We start from the raw sequence: 16,723 nt of genomic DNA, 5'->3' as shown, positions 1-16,723 counted from the left end.
GTGGAGTCAAGGTGGTAGACATGCATGCAGCAGTAGATGGAGTATACATTGATGAGGTTGTTAGAGTGTTGGTCAATATTAATTATAGACACCATAAATCATGAGAGGTGTTGCAGAGATGTGCAGCTCAAGGAAGGTTGAACAAAGGTGGTCGATGGGATGCATCGATCGATGCAAAGTGACCAGGTATAGAATGAGGCTGGTGATGCACTCTGCAGAACCATTTATGGTGATTGAACTTGTGCCTCGTTGACTAACTATTTGTGTTTTCTAAGTTTAGTAAACATGCCTTCGAAGGAAGAAGATATAGTTGGTAATACCTGATTGCTTGTAGGATTTTTTATTTTTGTGCAAAACAAGATCTGATAGTCCTCGTGATCAGTGGAAGAAACCCCAGCATGCCAAGATTTTGAAGTTGTGATTTGGCAATAATGCTGAGTTTTAAGAATGGAGGCAGAAGACCAGATTTGAGCGTGGTTCTAGAAGAATAGGTGCTAGATGTTAAAGAGTGTAGTGTAAAAAGAAGTAGAGAGCCAACCAGCTAGAGACTTCATCAAACATCATAGAGACTGAGTATTGGAGGTGCAACCGGTGAGAGGGTTTAGCAGAGGCTTAACCAGAAAGGTTAGAGTGATCGGTAAACTACAAAGTGAGTTGTAGTGGTATAAACTAGTGGTGATAGAACCTCCAAAAAAGGAGAGAAGGTGTTGCAGTGTAGAGGGAGTGTTGGTGAAGATCTAGCAAGGCAAGATCCGAGTAGAGCTTGACCAGTAAGGAGAAAACTGACCCAGAGATCAGAGATCAAAGTACCGGTGGTGGCGAGAAGTAGTGCATCTGACAGAACATAGTATCGACAGAGAAGAGGTGGAGGCTGAACCAGTAAGGTTGTGGCATAGTGAAAGAGAGGAGGATCTGAGTGAGAAGACAACCAACAGAGAGTAGAATAGAGGATGACTAGTTGAGAAGAGTAGAACCAGAAGAAAGATTACAAAGGTTACACAACACATTTGTAACTTGGTAACTTTTTTATTTGAAATGTGGAAATGTTGTAATCACTGAGTTGGAGCTCAGTGCAAGGGTTGGTGCTCCTTGGGTTGGTTCCCTAAATGTTGTAACCAAAGGTTTTCATTTTGAGGCTGGATTGGAGCAGTAGACTCCAACAACACTTCTCATCGAGGTTTTCCCATCTTGGGTTTTCCTTGTATATACCGGGGTTATGTGATATGACCTTGTGTGGTTGATTTGTGTTGTCTAGCTTTATCTTACTAATAGGTTTGCTTGGTCCTTAGGTTGGTAACTGGTAATATCTCTTGGAGGTAAAAGGATTAAAGGATTTAGAAATCACTGATTCACCCCCACCCCCCCTCTCAGTGGTAGTTTGTGTTCAACAAAAACTTAAGGTGTTCATGTGTGGAATGTTTTTCATGTGATGTTCTTGTTTATATTACATTTCATGCATTATTTCTAAAACACCGGTTATGATGTTTTATCTGAAGTTTATCAGAGGTTATCGACATTGATAAGAGTTGATAGAGAAAGTATTTGACCTGATTAATGAGGTTAATAAGTTGGTAAATGATCAAATCTATATGATTGCTTAAGTAGTGAAAGAATTGATTGATGTGGTAAATAATTTGATTGATATATTAATAAAATCTGATAAAGAGGTTGTTAGATCTGATTAAAGAAGTTGAGATATTCATTTAATGGTTTCAGATCTGATATAAGTTTGATTTTGAGTTTAAATTTTCAATTGGCCTTAATATTGTTTCACCCCCCCTCTCAGTATTAACTCGGTCCTCATAGGATTAATATCAATAGAAGCAGAGTTATCATAGTGAATAACTACCAGTTCATTACAATCCACCCTTATATCCTTCAACATTTTCTTCATCCATAGAACTTGTGTACAGTTAGTAGCAACAATAAAATACTCAACTTTAGCAGTAGACAAATATGTACATGATTGCTTCTTGCTAATCAAAGAAACAAGTTTCTTTCCAAGAAAGAAAGCTCCACCAAATGTGCTCTTTCGGTCATCAACATCTCTAGCCCAATCAGCATATGTATATGTACATAGTGTAAAGTCATTATTTTTAGGACACCACAAACCAAGTTTTGTTGTTCCCTTCAAATACCTGAAAATCCTTGTCACCGCACTCTCATGATTCTCTCTAGGATCACTCTTATATCTTGATACAATACAAACTACATTCATTATATCTGGTCTAGTTTGAGTCGGACATAACAAACCTCCAATCATAGACTTGTACCTTTTATGATTTACCAGTACCGATGCATCTTTCTTAGTCAACTTCTCACTTGTAACCATAGGTGTACCAACTAGTTTAGAATCTTACATGCCAAACTTCTTCAACAACTCTCTAGCATACTTAGTTTGACAGATGAAAATACCTTTATCAGTCTGAGTAATCTAAAAACCTAAGAAAAATTTCATCTCCCCAATCATTGACATCTTAAATTCTTTCTTCATGTTTTCAGAGAATTCCATGCATAACTTATCCTCACCTCCAAAAATGATATCATCAACAATGAATTCAACAATCAATATATCATCATCAGTGATCTTATAGTATAGATTACTGTTAGTATTACCTTTATTGAAACTAAACTTCAAAATATATTTATCCAATCTTGCATACCAAGCCTTGGGGGCTTGTTTTAATCCATATAAAGCTTTCCATAACCCACAGACCATGTTTTTGTCATCTAAAAGTGAAAATCCATCAGGTTGTTCATTGTAAAATTCTTCTTCAAGATCTCCATTAAGAAATGCACACTTAACATTCGTTTGATAAACCTTGTAGTTCTTATGGGTAGCATAAGTAAGAAATAATCTCACAGCTTTAATCCTAGCTATCGAAGCAAAAGTTTCATAATAATCAATTCCTTCCTTCTAAGAATATCCTTTACAAACCAATCTAGCTTTATTCCTCACAACTTGTCCATCTTCATTTCAATTTATTCCCAAAAACCCATTTAGTTCCAATAACATTCTTATTTTTAGGTTAGGGAACTAAAGTCCATGTGTTATTCTTTACTATCTGATCCAATTACTCTTCCATAGCTTTCATCCAAATTTCATCTTTACATGATTCAATTACTGATGTCAGTTCACTTTGAGAAATTAAACATACCTCATCAATTGTTAACCTTCTTCTTGTCATCACTCCTGTGTTCTTGTCTCCAATGATCTGATCTTCTGAATGATTCAACATTACACATTGAGGAGTCTTTTGATTTTTTGCTCCTCTTCTTTGATCTTCACTTACTGTTGAATTTTCTGATATTGTCGGATTAACTAGTTCAACATTTTGTTTTGATGTAGGTGCTACCGGTTCAGTTATGATCATCTCCACTATCGGTTCTCTATTATAAGTTATGATTTGATTTCTATTTTTCTCATCCAACTTGACATTAGTGCTCTCTACAATTATCTACAATCTTTTGTTATAACATCTATATGCTTTTCTTTCATTAGAAAAACCAAGAAATATCCCTTCATCACATCTAGGATCAAACTTTCCAATGGAATCATCTCTTTCTAAAATACTTAACTGTGGGTGTATGACCAAACCATAACTCATAAGGTGTCTTACCGATGTCTCCTTTGATATGAACTCTGTTGAATGTGTATACCATCATGCTCACAACTTCTCCCCAGTAGATATGAGGCATATTAGCTTCCATCATCATAGTTCTATCCACATCCAAGATAGTTTTGTTCTTCCTTTCCATAACTCCATTCTGTTGAGATGTCTAAGGTGTAGATAACTATCTCCTTATCCCATTCTTTTCACAATAATTGTTACATTCATAAGATGTGAATTCTCCACCCTAATCAGACCTTAAGCATTTAACCTTCAATCCTATCTCTATCTCAACTTTAGCTTTAACAATTTTAAACTTTTCAAAAGCTTTAGATTTCTCCCTTAGAAAAGTAACCCACATCATTCTAGAATAGTCATCAATGATTAGCATAAAATATCTATCACCCTGAAAACTTTTGATTCTAGTAGGACCACACAAATTAGTATGAATAAGATCAAGAACATCATTAGATCTATCTTTTATAATCTTAAAATAATTCCTAACTTTCTTTCCCATTTGACATTCCTTACATATCGGATTATAGGGCTTCACAATCTTAGGTATATCTCTAACTACCTTAGTAGAATTGATCTTTACAATGCAATCAAAATTCACATGACACAACATCTTATGCCATAACCAAATCTCATCAATTTTTACAATCAAACATGTATTCTCACCAGAGTTCAAATGAAATATGTTACCTTTAGTCTGAGTACCAGTTGCAATCTCCAATCTAGATCTATGATAATCTTGCATTTTCCATCCTTGAACTGTAACTGAAATCCCTTATCCACCAACTGTCCTACACTCAAAATATTATGCCTTAAACCTTCAACATAATAAACATTATCAGTATCATGCTTACTATCTAGTGATATAGTTCCTCTTCCCTGGATCATGCATGCTTTGTCATCTCCAAATGTAACCAGACTGCCATCAAATTATTACAAAGATAGAAACTTACTTTTATCTCCATTCATATGATGTGAACATCCATTGTCTATCACCCATTCATCCTTGTCTTCAATTTTAGCAAAAAGGGAATTTTCTTCAAGTATTAGATCATCTTCCTTCATAGCCAATAGTACCCATTCCTTCCCATTGCCAGATCTACTAGCTAAATCTTGTGTTGGTTCATCATCAGAATCAGTCACACCTTCCTCATCATAATAGTAGCATGATTTGTCTTTGTTTCTCTCGTACTTATGCTTATTCTAATAATCATGATTAGGTATAAAAGATCTTCTAACTCTTTCCTCAAATCTTGAATTCCTTTAAGGACATCTAGATGCAAAATGACCTATCTTATTACATGCAAAATATTTAAAAGGTGATTTTCATTCATACTTACTTCCTGTGAAACCTTTAGGTACTTTTATAGAAAATAGAGCTTCAAGTTGCTCAAACTCTTCATCTTCTTTCTTCATTTCATCCATTTCCTTAGCATATAAGGCTTTCTAATCACTCTTGCCGGTAGATGATGCATATGCATGACAAGCAAGTTCAAATTTTGCAACTCCAAAAGGACCAAATTCCTCAAGCTCAAAAGCAAATAACTTCCCAACCAAGCTATCTGTATTAACAAAGGTGTTTGCCATAGTTCTAAACTCATTAATTGTAGTAGCCTTCATCTTATAAGCCGGTGGCAAAGCTCTCAATACTTTAGAGACTATTTCATCTTCTCTCAGAGACCCACCACAACATTGAATATCTATGACAATTTCATTAACTCTCTCCATAAAAGCAATAATCCTTTCATCTTCTTCCATCTTCAGGTTCTCATATCTCACCCGCTAACCATCAAGTTTAGCAATTTTAACAGTAGGGTCACCTTCATTCAGAGTCTCCAATTTATTCCATATAGCCTTCGCAGTTGATTTGTTAGATATTCCCATAATTTGTTGATCGAAAAGTGCACACAAAAGGGTTTCTCTAGCTCTACAATCATTTTCAATGTCCTTATCCAAGCCTGCAGAAGGAGGATTGCCAGATGCCAGATTATGAGGTGTATAGCCATTCTCATTGATCTCTCAAATCTCCTTGCCAAGACATCTTAGATGAGTCTCCATCTGAATCTTCCATACTCTATAATTTGTTCCATCAAGCCTAGGAATTTCTCTTCAAAAAATAGCAGCAAATGAACTTGATGAACTTGCACTATTAGATGCCATAGGATCTTCCTCAAGAGGTTAAGCTTCTCTAGAGAGGATCGGGCTCTAATACAAATTGTTAGATATCTCAAATAATTGGATGACAACTAAGAGGGGGGTGAATCAATTGTCAATAGATTATAGAACTTTAAGCATTAAAATATTATTGCCGAAATACATAAACCAAATACCAGAATAGCAAATATAATAGTTAAGCACAAATACAAACCACAAAAAATTTACCAACCATCCACAAAAGATAACACCAAGATTTGTATGTGGAAACCCCGGTAAAGAGAAAAACCATGATGGGAAGCTTACCCACAGTCAGATAATACTTCTACAGTAAGTATGTGATTACAATAAGAGGGGCATGCACATGTAGGAAGGCCAACAACCTAGAGTGCACTGCTCATCACAAAAGGAGCCTCACTGACTACAAAATAAATCTAGACTACAATCTAGAAGAAAAATGAACTGCAAGAATAGCATCTCCTATGCCTGAGTACAATTCCGGTTAAGCTTAGTATCGGAGGTCTTAAACCTCTTTCACCAACCCAATTCGATCACCTATGATCAGCCAAATCCTCTGCACATAATTGCAACTTTATTCGCACATAGATAATCTATAACCACATTAATCCCATGAAATCCCCATGATCTACAAAGAGATCTTACATCATATTTATACCAACCCAGGACCTAAACAATTAGGTCTGCTACCTAAAAGATAATACAATATATTCATAACTTAAACCCACAATCTAATTATCAACCAGGTCGGTCTGAGACCGAAACAATATAATCCAATCAACAAACCCAACTGCTAATGCATCTGGATCATCCACCAACAGGTTACATAAACTGGTCCATAACCTAGTCGAATAAGGTAGCATTAGGTCCAGACCCAAATCCAACACCACCGATCAATAGGAATACAAACAAGATAACCAATAACATCCTGAAATTGATTTAGAAGTCATGTCAACACCACTTATCACGTGCATCAAAAGGTCTTCAACATAGCTCTATCAGTAGAACCCTTGCTAGTGACCAAAAGGCTTACTAGAAGAGATGATAGCTCCCGAGTCATCAAATCGCAAACCAACTGATCGTGATAACCATCTGAATAGCATGAATGACATATCTAAATCAAATCCACAAGCCAAAGAATACCGGAGCATACCGGATCAATATCATAAACCAACCACTCTACCGGAACCTATCAGAAGCTAGTAAACAATCAAAATAGTCAGTGTTACCATCAAAGACAAAACATCAATGCAACACATAATCAATTCCTCCAATTGCCAATAAATCCTTTTTCTATTAGCTTACTCCATACATCAATTTTCCAAGAAGCATAGTTATGTGGAGTTGAAAGTGGAAATTTAGGAGAGCTCATAACAACAAAATGAAAGAGCACTAAGAAAAGAGAGGCACAATCACACAAGACACCCCCCCAAATTCACTCAATCAAAGAACCTCCCTCCCTCCCCCCCAAAAAAATGATGATTTGACACTTTATACTTAATGCATGTACTATGGGCCACTTGCCAATAAGGACAAATTGGACTTCTGATTTCAACTTTACAAATTCCCCAAATAGACTATAAGAGACTCCAAAAAATACTGCAAGTGATCTAATCTGAAATCTTAGCAAAATACAAGTACCAAATAGACCAAAAATGACTAAATATTGAAAGTACAATTTCTACTCAAAATCATAGAAAAATGATGACAGATTATAAAATTAGACAAAAAATTATGCACTTAAAAAAAATGGCATCTGTAAAAGAGTTTGTATGAGCCCGAACAAAGCCTTTGAAGTTGCAAAATTGAGGATTGGACAGGTACAATAATGAAAAAATAAAAATTTTGAAAAATATGTGCATCAAAATATGAAAATTTCACCACCACTATGAAGAGAGTAAAAAAATAGCCCAAATTGAAAAAAAAATTGCACCCATAAAGGAGCAAAATTGAGCAAGTTATGGCCTTCCAAAGTTGGACTGCAAAACTCAAAAGCCCATTGGATAGGGGGTAAAAAAATTCAAAACCTACAGATGCAAGATAATATTGGCATTTCAATGGGTTAAATTTGACGATCATCTAGCCATCACAAAAACTTCACCTCCATGCCTACGTGGACAGTTTGTACTGTACGAAAGATGACATAGCGTGACATATCACAATGATGATTGTCCTTGTCATACGATGATGTGGCATAGATTTTGCACTGATGTGACATGCTGACGGGCTGTACAGTCTAGCACGTGGCTGCTGATGTGTACTGCTAACTTGATCGAGGTGGCACTGACTGTGCAATGATGACCTATCCTTTGGATGGTATGTGGTCGAATGTAGGTGGGCCACATGTCTGCTGGTGTGGTGAAAAGCATCGGTGCCACGTGATTGTTCGCTATACATGTATAGGCAAATAAATAATCATCACGTGTCAAATGTGTGTAGAGGGCAGGGGCAGCGTAGACTAGTACAAGAATGTCATGTGGCTCCCAGTTGGCAGGGGTTGACAAGTTAAAAGGCGTCGTGAAGGCAGGGAGTAGGGTACGGCTGGGAGATGCAGCGACAATCACCAACGTGAGCAGGCAATGGAGGGAGCGGATTTGTATAGTGGTGGCCTAGTCGGGATTTTTTGCGGTGGGAGGAGAGGCAACGAGCAACTGGCCGAGAGATATATAGGAGGTGGGACCCCAATAAACTTTAAATACCCTCTATGACTCTACAGTCACAGAGAAAAGACACAATTTGGGAGGGTGGTCACAGGACCCCCCCATAAAGACAATTTTTGAACCCTTTTTTTTTAACTTTTCAATAAAAAAAACTACGAATTAAATAATATGAAATTTTATAAAAAAATTCGTAGAAAAAAAAAAAAAAAAAAATTTGAAAAATTTGTACTGCTTAAGCCAAATACTCTGATTTTTTTTCTCCAAAGCCCTCAAACTTCAACAAATATAGTAGAATTTATACTCAAAATTCATGGAAATGACCTCCTGAACGCAATGGTGAGGTCAAAATTGCCATAGGACACACCCAAAATGAGAAGCTCCCCAAATCCAAAAATAGAATGCTCCAAATTCTCTCCAAAAAGACTAATCAATGAAGCCCTAATGGCTTTGATACCATGTAATAATTTGTTGAAAATAGCCAAGATCAAGAGCATATTGAATAGCACAAAAAAGAGATAAAATATTTGATAAGAATAAACTATAATTTAATCAATAGAAAAATGTGATCAACTAGATCATCCCAATTACATATAATGTAGAAAAGCCTTCTTATAAAGTCAAGGCCAAATGGATATGTGAGTGTACACAATCATGACATATGTCTTAATGAGATGCAAGGGTAGGTAGGAGAAATAATAAAATATTCCACATGAGGTGGATCACCCACCAAAGGTGGAATGTAACACCCACCAAAGGTGGAATGTAACAACAAGATAAGACCACAAAAGGTGGAATTTATCCTACATACACACTCCCAATGTATGCACATCTCCCTAAGTGTCTCATATGCAAACTATAATGTTATGCATGTACCAAAGGAAACTTAAATGTAATTATATCCTATATGAATAAATAATTGCACCAACAACCATCAACTTCCCTACCTGGACATCACAAAAGAGGGTTTCTCTATGTCGGCTTCATCCACCAAAATGATTTCTCTTACCAAGGTATCCTCCACTTGACCATCGAACCACCCATTCAGCTCAGTAACCCCCCCTTGTATTTTCTCAAGTACAACAAACAAGATTTTATAGACAATTCAAAAAAACTCAATTCCAAAGATTATATATATATATGAAAAAAGGCAAGAAAAAGGGGCCAAATAGAATATAAGAGAAAATTGAAGAAGAGCACTAGGATGAACATCAATGGGGGAAGACCTTTTGTCTTTTGAGCTGAACAAAAAATTACTCCTCACGATAATCTCAAAACTATATGAGAAATTTTTAAGTTCTATTGATTATTTATTTTGTTGAATAATTCCTCTTATATATTAGAGATACGTAAAATACAACCTTAATTATAAAAATAAGTGAAGGGAAGCTACAACTTGAGAGACAAACTAAAAAACTATAATAAAAATGAAAATAAAGAGTGGGACAAATTCTTAGCACAATGCACAAAGGCATGAAAATCTAGAAATTAAAATTTATATATTTTATAATTGGTAGAAGAATAGCTAAATTGGCTAGTTTGGTTAGTTGATTATCACTACTAAAAGGAAGGTTGCTAGGTCTCCCAAATCATATAGGTTTAACTTTCTTTTTTCTTTTCAAAATGTCTCATATATCTAATTTGGTTGAATATAAAGAGTTGGACCAAATATTTTTCCTAATCTAGAAAAATATATGTCTATTGATATTATGAAACTAAAAAAATAAAAAGAATTCGATTAATTAATTTATTGACATTAATACCCATGATATTTAAATCCATAATAAGGTGAAAACTATGATGGAGAATTTGAAAGTAATTCATTCATAACTACTAATATCTAATGTGCTTAAGTCTTAATTGCATCCAAGAGTTAGATTTCCTAAAATAATCTTATAATTTAAAATATAACTTAAAGTCAATGGGCGCTTGGTCTTTTGGTAAAGTTGAAGTCTTGCTGAGTGCAAGGCTTCAACATGTAAAAGGGATGAGATTGGGATCGTGCCCCAAACAAATTTGGCATAATGGATACCCCCCAGTCCTTGGCTCTTAGCCAAAGAGATTCACATGCTCTCGTATCAAGTAGCAAAAACGAATTTATAGATGACCTCCATAAAAAATATATATATAACTTTAAAAAATTAAGTTGACATACCCAACTTTGTGACCTCTATATCAATCAAGATTATGCACTTTTTTCCATGTATATGGAAGGTCTAGAGGTATTAAATCCTCGACTAACATAAAATAGATTCCATTCTAATATCATTTCTAAAACCCATCCCCTTTAGTGGTATCCCACAAATCAATTATCATGATATAATTTTTTTTTAAAGGTATCATCTATCCAACAAAAGTATTTGGCTATCTATTTTATAGTTGATGTTTGGTTTATGATGTAACTCTATTTCTCTTTCGATCAGGGCCATCTCCATGCTAATCTAATAAAAAACAAAAATATTTGACTTCTCAAGGCATAGATTTACACCATTTCATCATGTTCCAAAAATCTAGTTGTATAAAGATTCCTTTCCAATAATGTTGAAAACACTTCTCTTATTTTATATATTAGAAAATCTGATGGGATCATTTGCGTTGAAGAAATTCTGAATCTAAAATCAATTACTATTATTTTATGTTATATGTCATTATCAAAAATCGTTTCTTTCGTTCTCATATCTAATTTACTCAAATCTTTCGTCTGTTTACGCGATCGCTAAGATGCTGATCGTCATTAAAAAAAAAATTTAAATGATACATCGTGGGCATAAGATGCTTATCAGCTACTGTTTAGCTCGAAAGATGGATCATCACTCGGCGTTACAAAGTCTTCCTGCCGGCCATGCTACTAGGTGTAGATTGGCTTTCCATTGACTGCACACTCACAGCTTTCCATGGAATCCCTGAGTGCAGCCGTAACTATTGGACTCGGGATTTTCTTCTTCTTCTACTGCTTTGTCTATAAGCTGAGGAGCAATGGGAACAATTTGAAATTGCCCCCCGGACCACATCCATGGCCTGTTATAGGGAATCTCCATCTCTTGGGAAACCTTCCTCATCAGTCTCTTATGAAAGTGGCAAAGAAATACGGATCCATTATGTTTCTCCGTTTGGGATCCATCCCCACTGTTGTGGTTTCTTCTCCTGCCATGGCTAAAGAATTTCTCAAAACACATGATTTGGTGTTTGCAACCAGACCTAACAGTACATACGGGAAATACGTATGCTATGATCATAAAGGAGTCGCTTTTAGCCCCTATGGAGAGTACTGGAGGCACATGAGAAAGCTGTTGACGGTGGAACTGCTCACAGTGAAGAGAATCGATTCTTTCAGATTCGTCAGAGAGGAAGAAGTGTGTGCCATGATCGCCTCCATTTGGCAGGAAAGCGGGCACGGAGCGCAGTATGTCGATGTAAAGAAGAGACTCTCCTCCCTTACTCAAAATGTTGTCTGCAGAATGTTTGCCAGCAGGACGTATTCCGACAACGACCTGAATGGAGGGCATGGCTTCAAACAAATGGTGGAAGAGATGTTTGCTGTGGCCGGTGCATTTCCAATTGGCGATTCCATTCCTTCTCTGGACTGGCTCGACTTGCATGGATTCCGCCGTCGCATGCAGGCCGTTCACAAAATGTTCGACGGATTTGCTGAAAAAGTAATCGACGACCACATTCATCGTAGACTGGAAAAAGGAAAACCCAACGAAGAAGATCGTGTTGAAGACATGGTAGACGTGATGCTCGGCATGGCCGAAATGGAGGACCGGAAAATCTCACGTGTGGACATCAAAGCCATGATCATGGTAAGTCTGAGAATCAAGGCCGTCTTGGCTTTCACAAATCTGATTAGAACATGTTTTGTACTTGAGGAAATATAATTGTTTGTGGGCAGGATATGTTAAACGCGGGAATGGAAACATCGGTGACATTGCTAGAGTGGGCGATGAGTGAATTGCTGCGGAATCCTGCAACGCTGGCACGAGCGCAGCAAGAGATTGAATCAGCGGTGGGCAGAGACCACAGAGTGAATGAGAGTGACGTCATGCGCTTAGACTATTTGAGATGCGTGGTGAAGGAAACTCTTCGACTTCATCCGCCAGTTCCTCTGCTGGTTCCGCACGAGTCGATGGAAGGCTGCAACGTTGGAGGATATTTTGTTCCGCCAAAGACACGGCTGCTTGTGAATGTGTGGGCGGTGGGAAGGGATGAAAACGCTTGGAAAGATTCTCATCAGTTTAAGCCCGAGCGGTTTATGGGCAATAATAAGGACGTGAGAGGTCAGGACTTCGATTTGCTGCCCTTTGGAGCAGGAAGAAGAGGATGCCCTGGGATTACCATGGGTCTTTCTATTAGTGAATTGGCACTCGCTCAGCTGCTTCATTGCTTTGATTGGAGTGTGGAGGGCGAGGTAGATATGGAGGAAGAGTTTGGATTAACTGTTCCCAGAAAAAATCCGCTGTTCGCCTGTCCTAAATGGAGGCTCACTACTGAATATCCTAGTTAAGCATGTATTATCCTAGTTAAGCATGTATTCTATGAAAGGTATTTTTTCTTAACTTTATAAGCTAAAGTGCTAGTTTTTAGTTACATCCAAAGATATTATACATTTGTATATGGGTGGTTGTGAAGAATTAATGTAGATAAAATTTCAGTTTTTTAATTTTTTTTCTTTTTTCTTTTTTATCTATATTTTTTAAAATGAATTTTTTTTTATGAACTATATTTAATTATTCTAATACCTTTATGTGTCATGCGATTCAAGTGATCAAGGAGGATTCTTGTCAATTTGATTGAGGCAAAGATAATATGTTTGATGAAAGGAATTATCATTTTGTAGTTTTTGTAACGTAGATATGCAAAAGAAAACCTCTATAAGCATATGTTTAGAAAATGATCAATTCACAGTATTGGTATCATTTTTTTTCTCCAAATAATTGAAACTATGAGTTTATTGCTACAACCTTGTTACTATGTTCTTATTGCATGAACATTAAATTTTTTATTGGAATTTAGGCTCTCAATCATATCTTAAATCAAATGCATTTTTCCAATTTTCTATTATTAACAATATGTTTATCATGTAAAATATTCATTTATGTTATAAAAAGCTTGCATCCTTGAAGATATATATTTTGAAAACCAAAATCTATGAAAATGATCTAAAAAAATTACTAAAAAGTATATTTTTAACAGAGTTGTAAGCGATAGATACTTCAAAATTTTGCTTCATATTTTGGGCTACAATCAACAAAATAGGCCTTAGCCTTTAAATCCACAATCTTTCTTTGTAGACATTTAACAATTTTGCTGTGGAATTTTACTTTACTTCCAAGCAAACATAACACTTTGTTCGCATTCACTACAGTGCATAACTTCTTGGAAGTTAAAAAACTATAATGCCTCCTACCATACGCAACACATTGCATAGAGGACATCCATATGTATAGCAATAGAAGGAGATTCCAAGTTCCAAATGTCTTGGCCATTCTTCAATTCTAAATAAGTGCTTTGTTTCTTCTTTGGTTTACACATATAGAATATGGTACAACAAGTTATGCATTGTAATGTGTTTAGTCAATGAATTCAAATGAATAGAAGCATAACAGTTCAGAGGGTGTCAAGTTTTTAAATAAAATTTATAATACATATTAAAATGTATATATTAATTTTATATAATTAACAATATCTGATGGAATATTAAAAAAAAATGAATTTAAATTAAATTATTAATAATATACATTATATGAAATATTAAAACCCATTATTTTCATTCTCATATCGATTTTATTTTATTATTTGTTTAAATATGTAATTACTAACATGCTTGTCATTAATTCTTTTTAAATATTAATGGTATCCATACAAAATCCAAACAAACTAAAATATATATATTGTGACCATGAAAATAAAGAGAAAATTAATTTTTTAGCATAATAAACAAAGGCAAGAAAATCTATAAATTAAATTTTGTAAGTTTTATCATTTGTAAAAGTAGAAAGGAAGGTTGGCAACATTTTTTATGATATATATCTTCAAACTTTTTTTCCTTTCAAATTGCTTCATATGTCTAATTTGATTATAAATAAAAAGATTTGGATGCAATATTTTTCATATACAAAAGAAGTATATATCTATTGATATTATGAGATTAAGATAGTCATTGAAAAATAAAAAAAACTAAAATAATCTTTTATGGATGTTTATATTCTTTATGTAAAAATCCATGACTATGTGCAAAAGATCCATGATAAAGAATTTGAAGATCCATTTTTCGATTCCTTTTGCTCTCATTATCATGATGATAGATCACAGAGTATGATCTGAAATATTGATAAAAAAATTGTGCACATAATTTAATCTAGAAACAACTTTCTATTTATTCATAGCTACTAGAATCTAATTAGAACTCATGCACTTTTGACATATTAAATTATTAAAATATGATATAATGATAGAAATTAAATAATATCACATAATAAATAAATTTGTTATACCAATTCTTATAATAAAATTTAATTTAAAGACTTAAGCTTACACACCAAAATTTGTGGCCTCTATATTAATCAAAGATTATGTGCTTTTTCATAAAATAGATTCCAATCTCTTTTCTTAAAACCCATCCCCTTTAGTTGGTATTCCACAATCAATTTATAAAGATGCCATCTAGAACAAACGTATGTGGCATTAAGCCATGCATAGATTTACACCATTTCATCATGTTTCGAAAATAATGTTGAAAATACTTATTTTATATTAATTACAAGATCCGATGGGATCACGTGCGTTGAAATTCTGAATCGAAAGATAATGATAATAATAATTATTTTTATATTATTTGCCATTATTCAAAGTCATTTCTTCCGTTGTCATATATATTTAATCTAATGTTTTTCTTTGTTTCGGGTACGCAATCGCTATCATGGTCGTCATTATTTTGTTAAAATCCAAATATGGATCAGAGAGTCTAGTGTTTGTTCGTGGGTTTCCTTTGACTGCAGACTAACAACTTTTTATTTTTTCAGTGGTGTATTTTGGAGTTAATTTAATTATGGAGTTAGTTTAGTGGTGTATTTTTTCATAGAAAATCCAGAAAATCGTAGACAATAAAAAGATCTATGCAATCCCTGATTTACTCCCTGAATGCAGCCGCGACTATTGGACTTGGGATTTTGTGCTGAAATTATAGACTGTAGCAATTGTGTCGTGTCCGGCCATGGTTAACCTGAGCGTGTATATTAGACGTGTTCATTAACAAGATTGAAGCTTTCCATTTCCTCAGAGAATGGAATCCCTCAGTTGCTCCCTCATTGAAGCTGTAACCATAGGAGTGGGGATTTTTTTCTTCTTCTACTGCTTCGCCCATAAGCTCAGGGGGGAAGGCAGGAAAATGAAATTGCCCCCAGGGCCACGTCCATGGCCTGTCATAGGAAGTCTCCATCTCTTGGGAAACCTTCCTCATCAGGCCCTTACCAGGCTGGCAAAGAAATACGGATCCATTATGTTTCTCCGTTTGGGCTCCATCCCCACTGTTATGGTGTCTTCTCCTGCCATGGCAAACGAATTTCTCAAAACACATGATTTGGTGTTTGCAACCAGACCATACAGTATAAATGGGAAATATGTATGCTATGATCATAAAGACGTCGCTTTTGGCCCCTATGGGGCGTTGTGGAGGCAGATGAGAAAGCTGTTGACGGTTGAGCTGCTCACAGTAAAGAGAACAGAGTCTTTCAGATTTGTGAGAGAGGAAGAAGTGTCTTCGATGATCGGGTCCATCTGGCAGGAAAGCGGGCACGGAGCGAAGTGTGTGGATGTGAAGAAGAGACTCTCCTCGCTCACACAAAATATTACTTGCAGAATGTTTGCCAGCAGGACGTATTCCGACAACGACTTGAATGGAGGGCATAGCTTCAAACAAATGGTCGATGAGATGTTTGCAGTGGCCGGTGCATTTAATATGAGCGATTTCATTCCTTCTCTTGACTGGATCGATATGCAAGGAATCCGTCATCGCATGTAGGCCGTTCACAAAATATTCAATGATTTTGCTGAGAAAGTAATCGACGAGCACGTTCATCGAAGATTGGGAGAAAGAAAACCCCAGGAAGAAGATCGCGTTAAAGACATGGTAGACGTGATGCTCAGCACGGTCGAGACGGAGGGCCAGACAGTATCACGGGTCGACATCAAAGCGATGATCTTGGTAAGTCTGAGAATCAAGGCCGCCTTGGCTTTCCCAATTCTGATTACAAATTGTTTTAAACTATT

The 16,723-nt window shown here is 35.6% G+C and overlaps 2 protein-coding genes across 2 annotated transcripts; both read left to right on the top strand.

Moving 5' to 3' along the window:
• Window positions 1-11,269: 11,269 nt before the first annotated feature.
• On the top strand, window positions 11,270-13,067 carry LOC131052868 (cytochrome P450 750A1). Its single transcript, XM_057987512.2, has 2 exons — window positions 11,270-12,258; window positions 12,348-13,067. The coding sequence occupies exons 1-2, from the start codon at window positions 11,350-11,352 to the stop codon at window positions 12,957-12,959; spliced, it is 1,521 nt and encodes a 506-aa protein (XP_057843495.2). The 5' UTR covers window positions 11,270-11,349; the 3' UTR covers window positions 12,960-13,067.
• A 2,670-nt stretch (window positions 13,068-15,737) lies between these two features.
• Window positions 15,738-16,475, top strand: LOC131052826 (cytochrome P450 750A1-like). Its single transcript, XM_057987451.2, has one exon. It carries the CDS (start codon window positions 15,738-15,740, stop codon window positions 16,473-16,475), a length of 738 nt encoding a protein of 245 aa, XP_057843434.2.
• The last annotated feature ends 248 nt before the right edge of the window (window positions 16,476-16,723 follow it).

Source organism: Cryptomeria japonica, chromosome 6 (assembly GCF_030272615.1).
Source record: "Cryptomeria japonica chromosome 6, Sugi_1.0, whole genome shotgun sequence".
In the NCBI taxonomy this organism is placed as follows: domain Eukaryota; kingdom Viridiplantae; phylum Streptophyta; class Pinopsida; order Cupressales; family Cupressaceae; genus Cryptomeria; species Cryptomeria japonica.
Note: the sequence above shows the minus strand (reverse complement) of the source record. Positions and strands in the feature narration are given on the sequence as shown.

Bases quoted from the DNA above. Each gene is read 5' to 3' on its own strand.
- LOC131052868 (XM_057987512.2), top strand. From the start codon at position 11,350: ATGGAATCCCTGAGTGCAGCCGTAACTATTGGACTCGGGATTTTCTTC. The intron at 12,259-12,347 runs GTAAGTCTGAGA...GTTTGTGGGCAG, and splicing joins ACATCAAAGCCATGATCATG to GATATGTTAAACGCGGGAAT.
- LOC131052826 (XM_057987451.2), top strand. From the start codon at position 15,738: ATGGAATCCCTCAGTTGCTCCCTCATTGAAGCTGTAACCATAGGAGTG.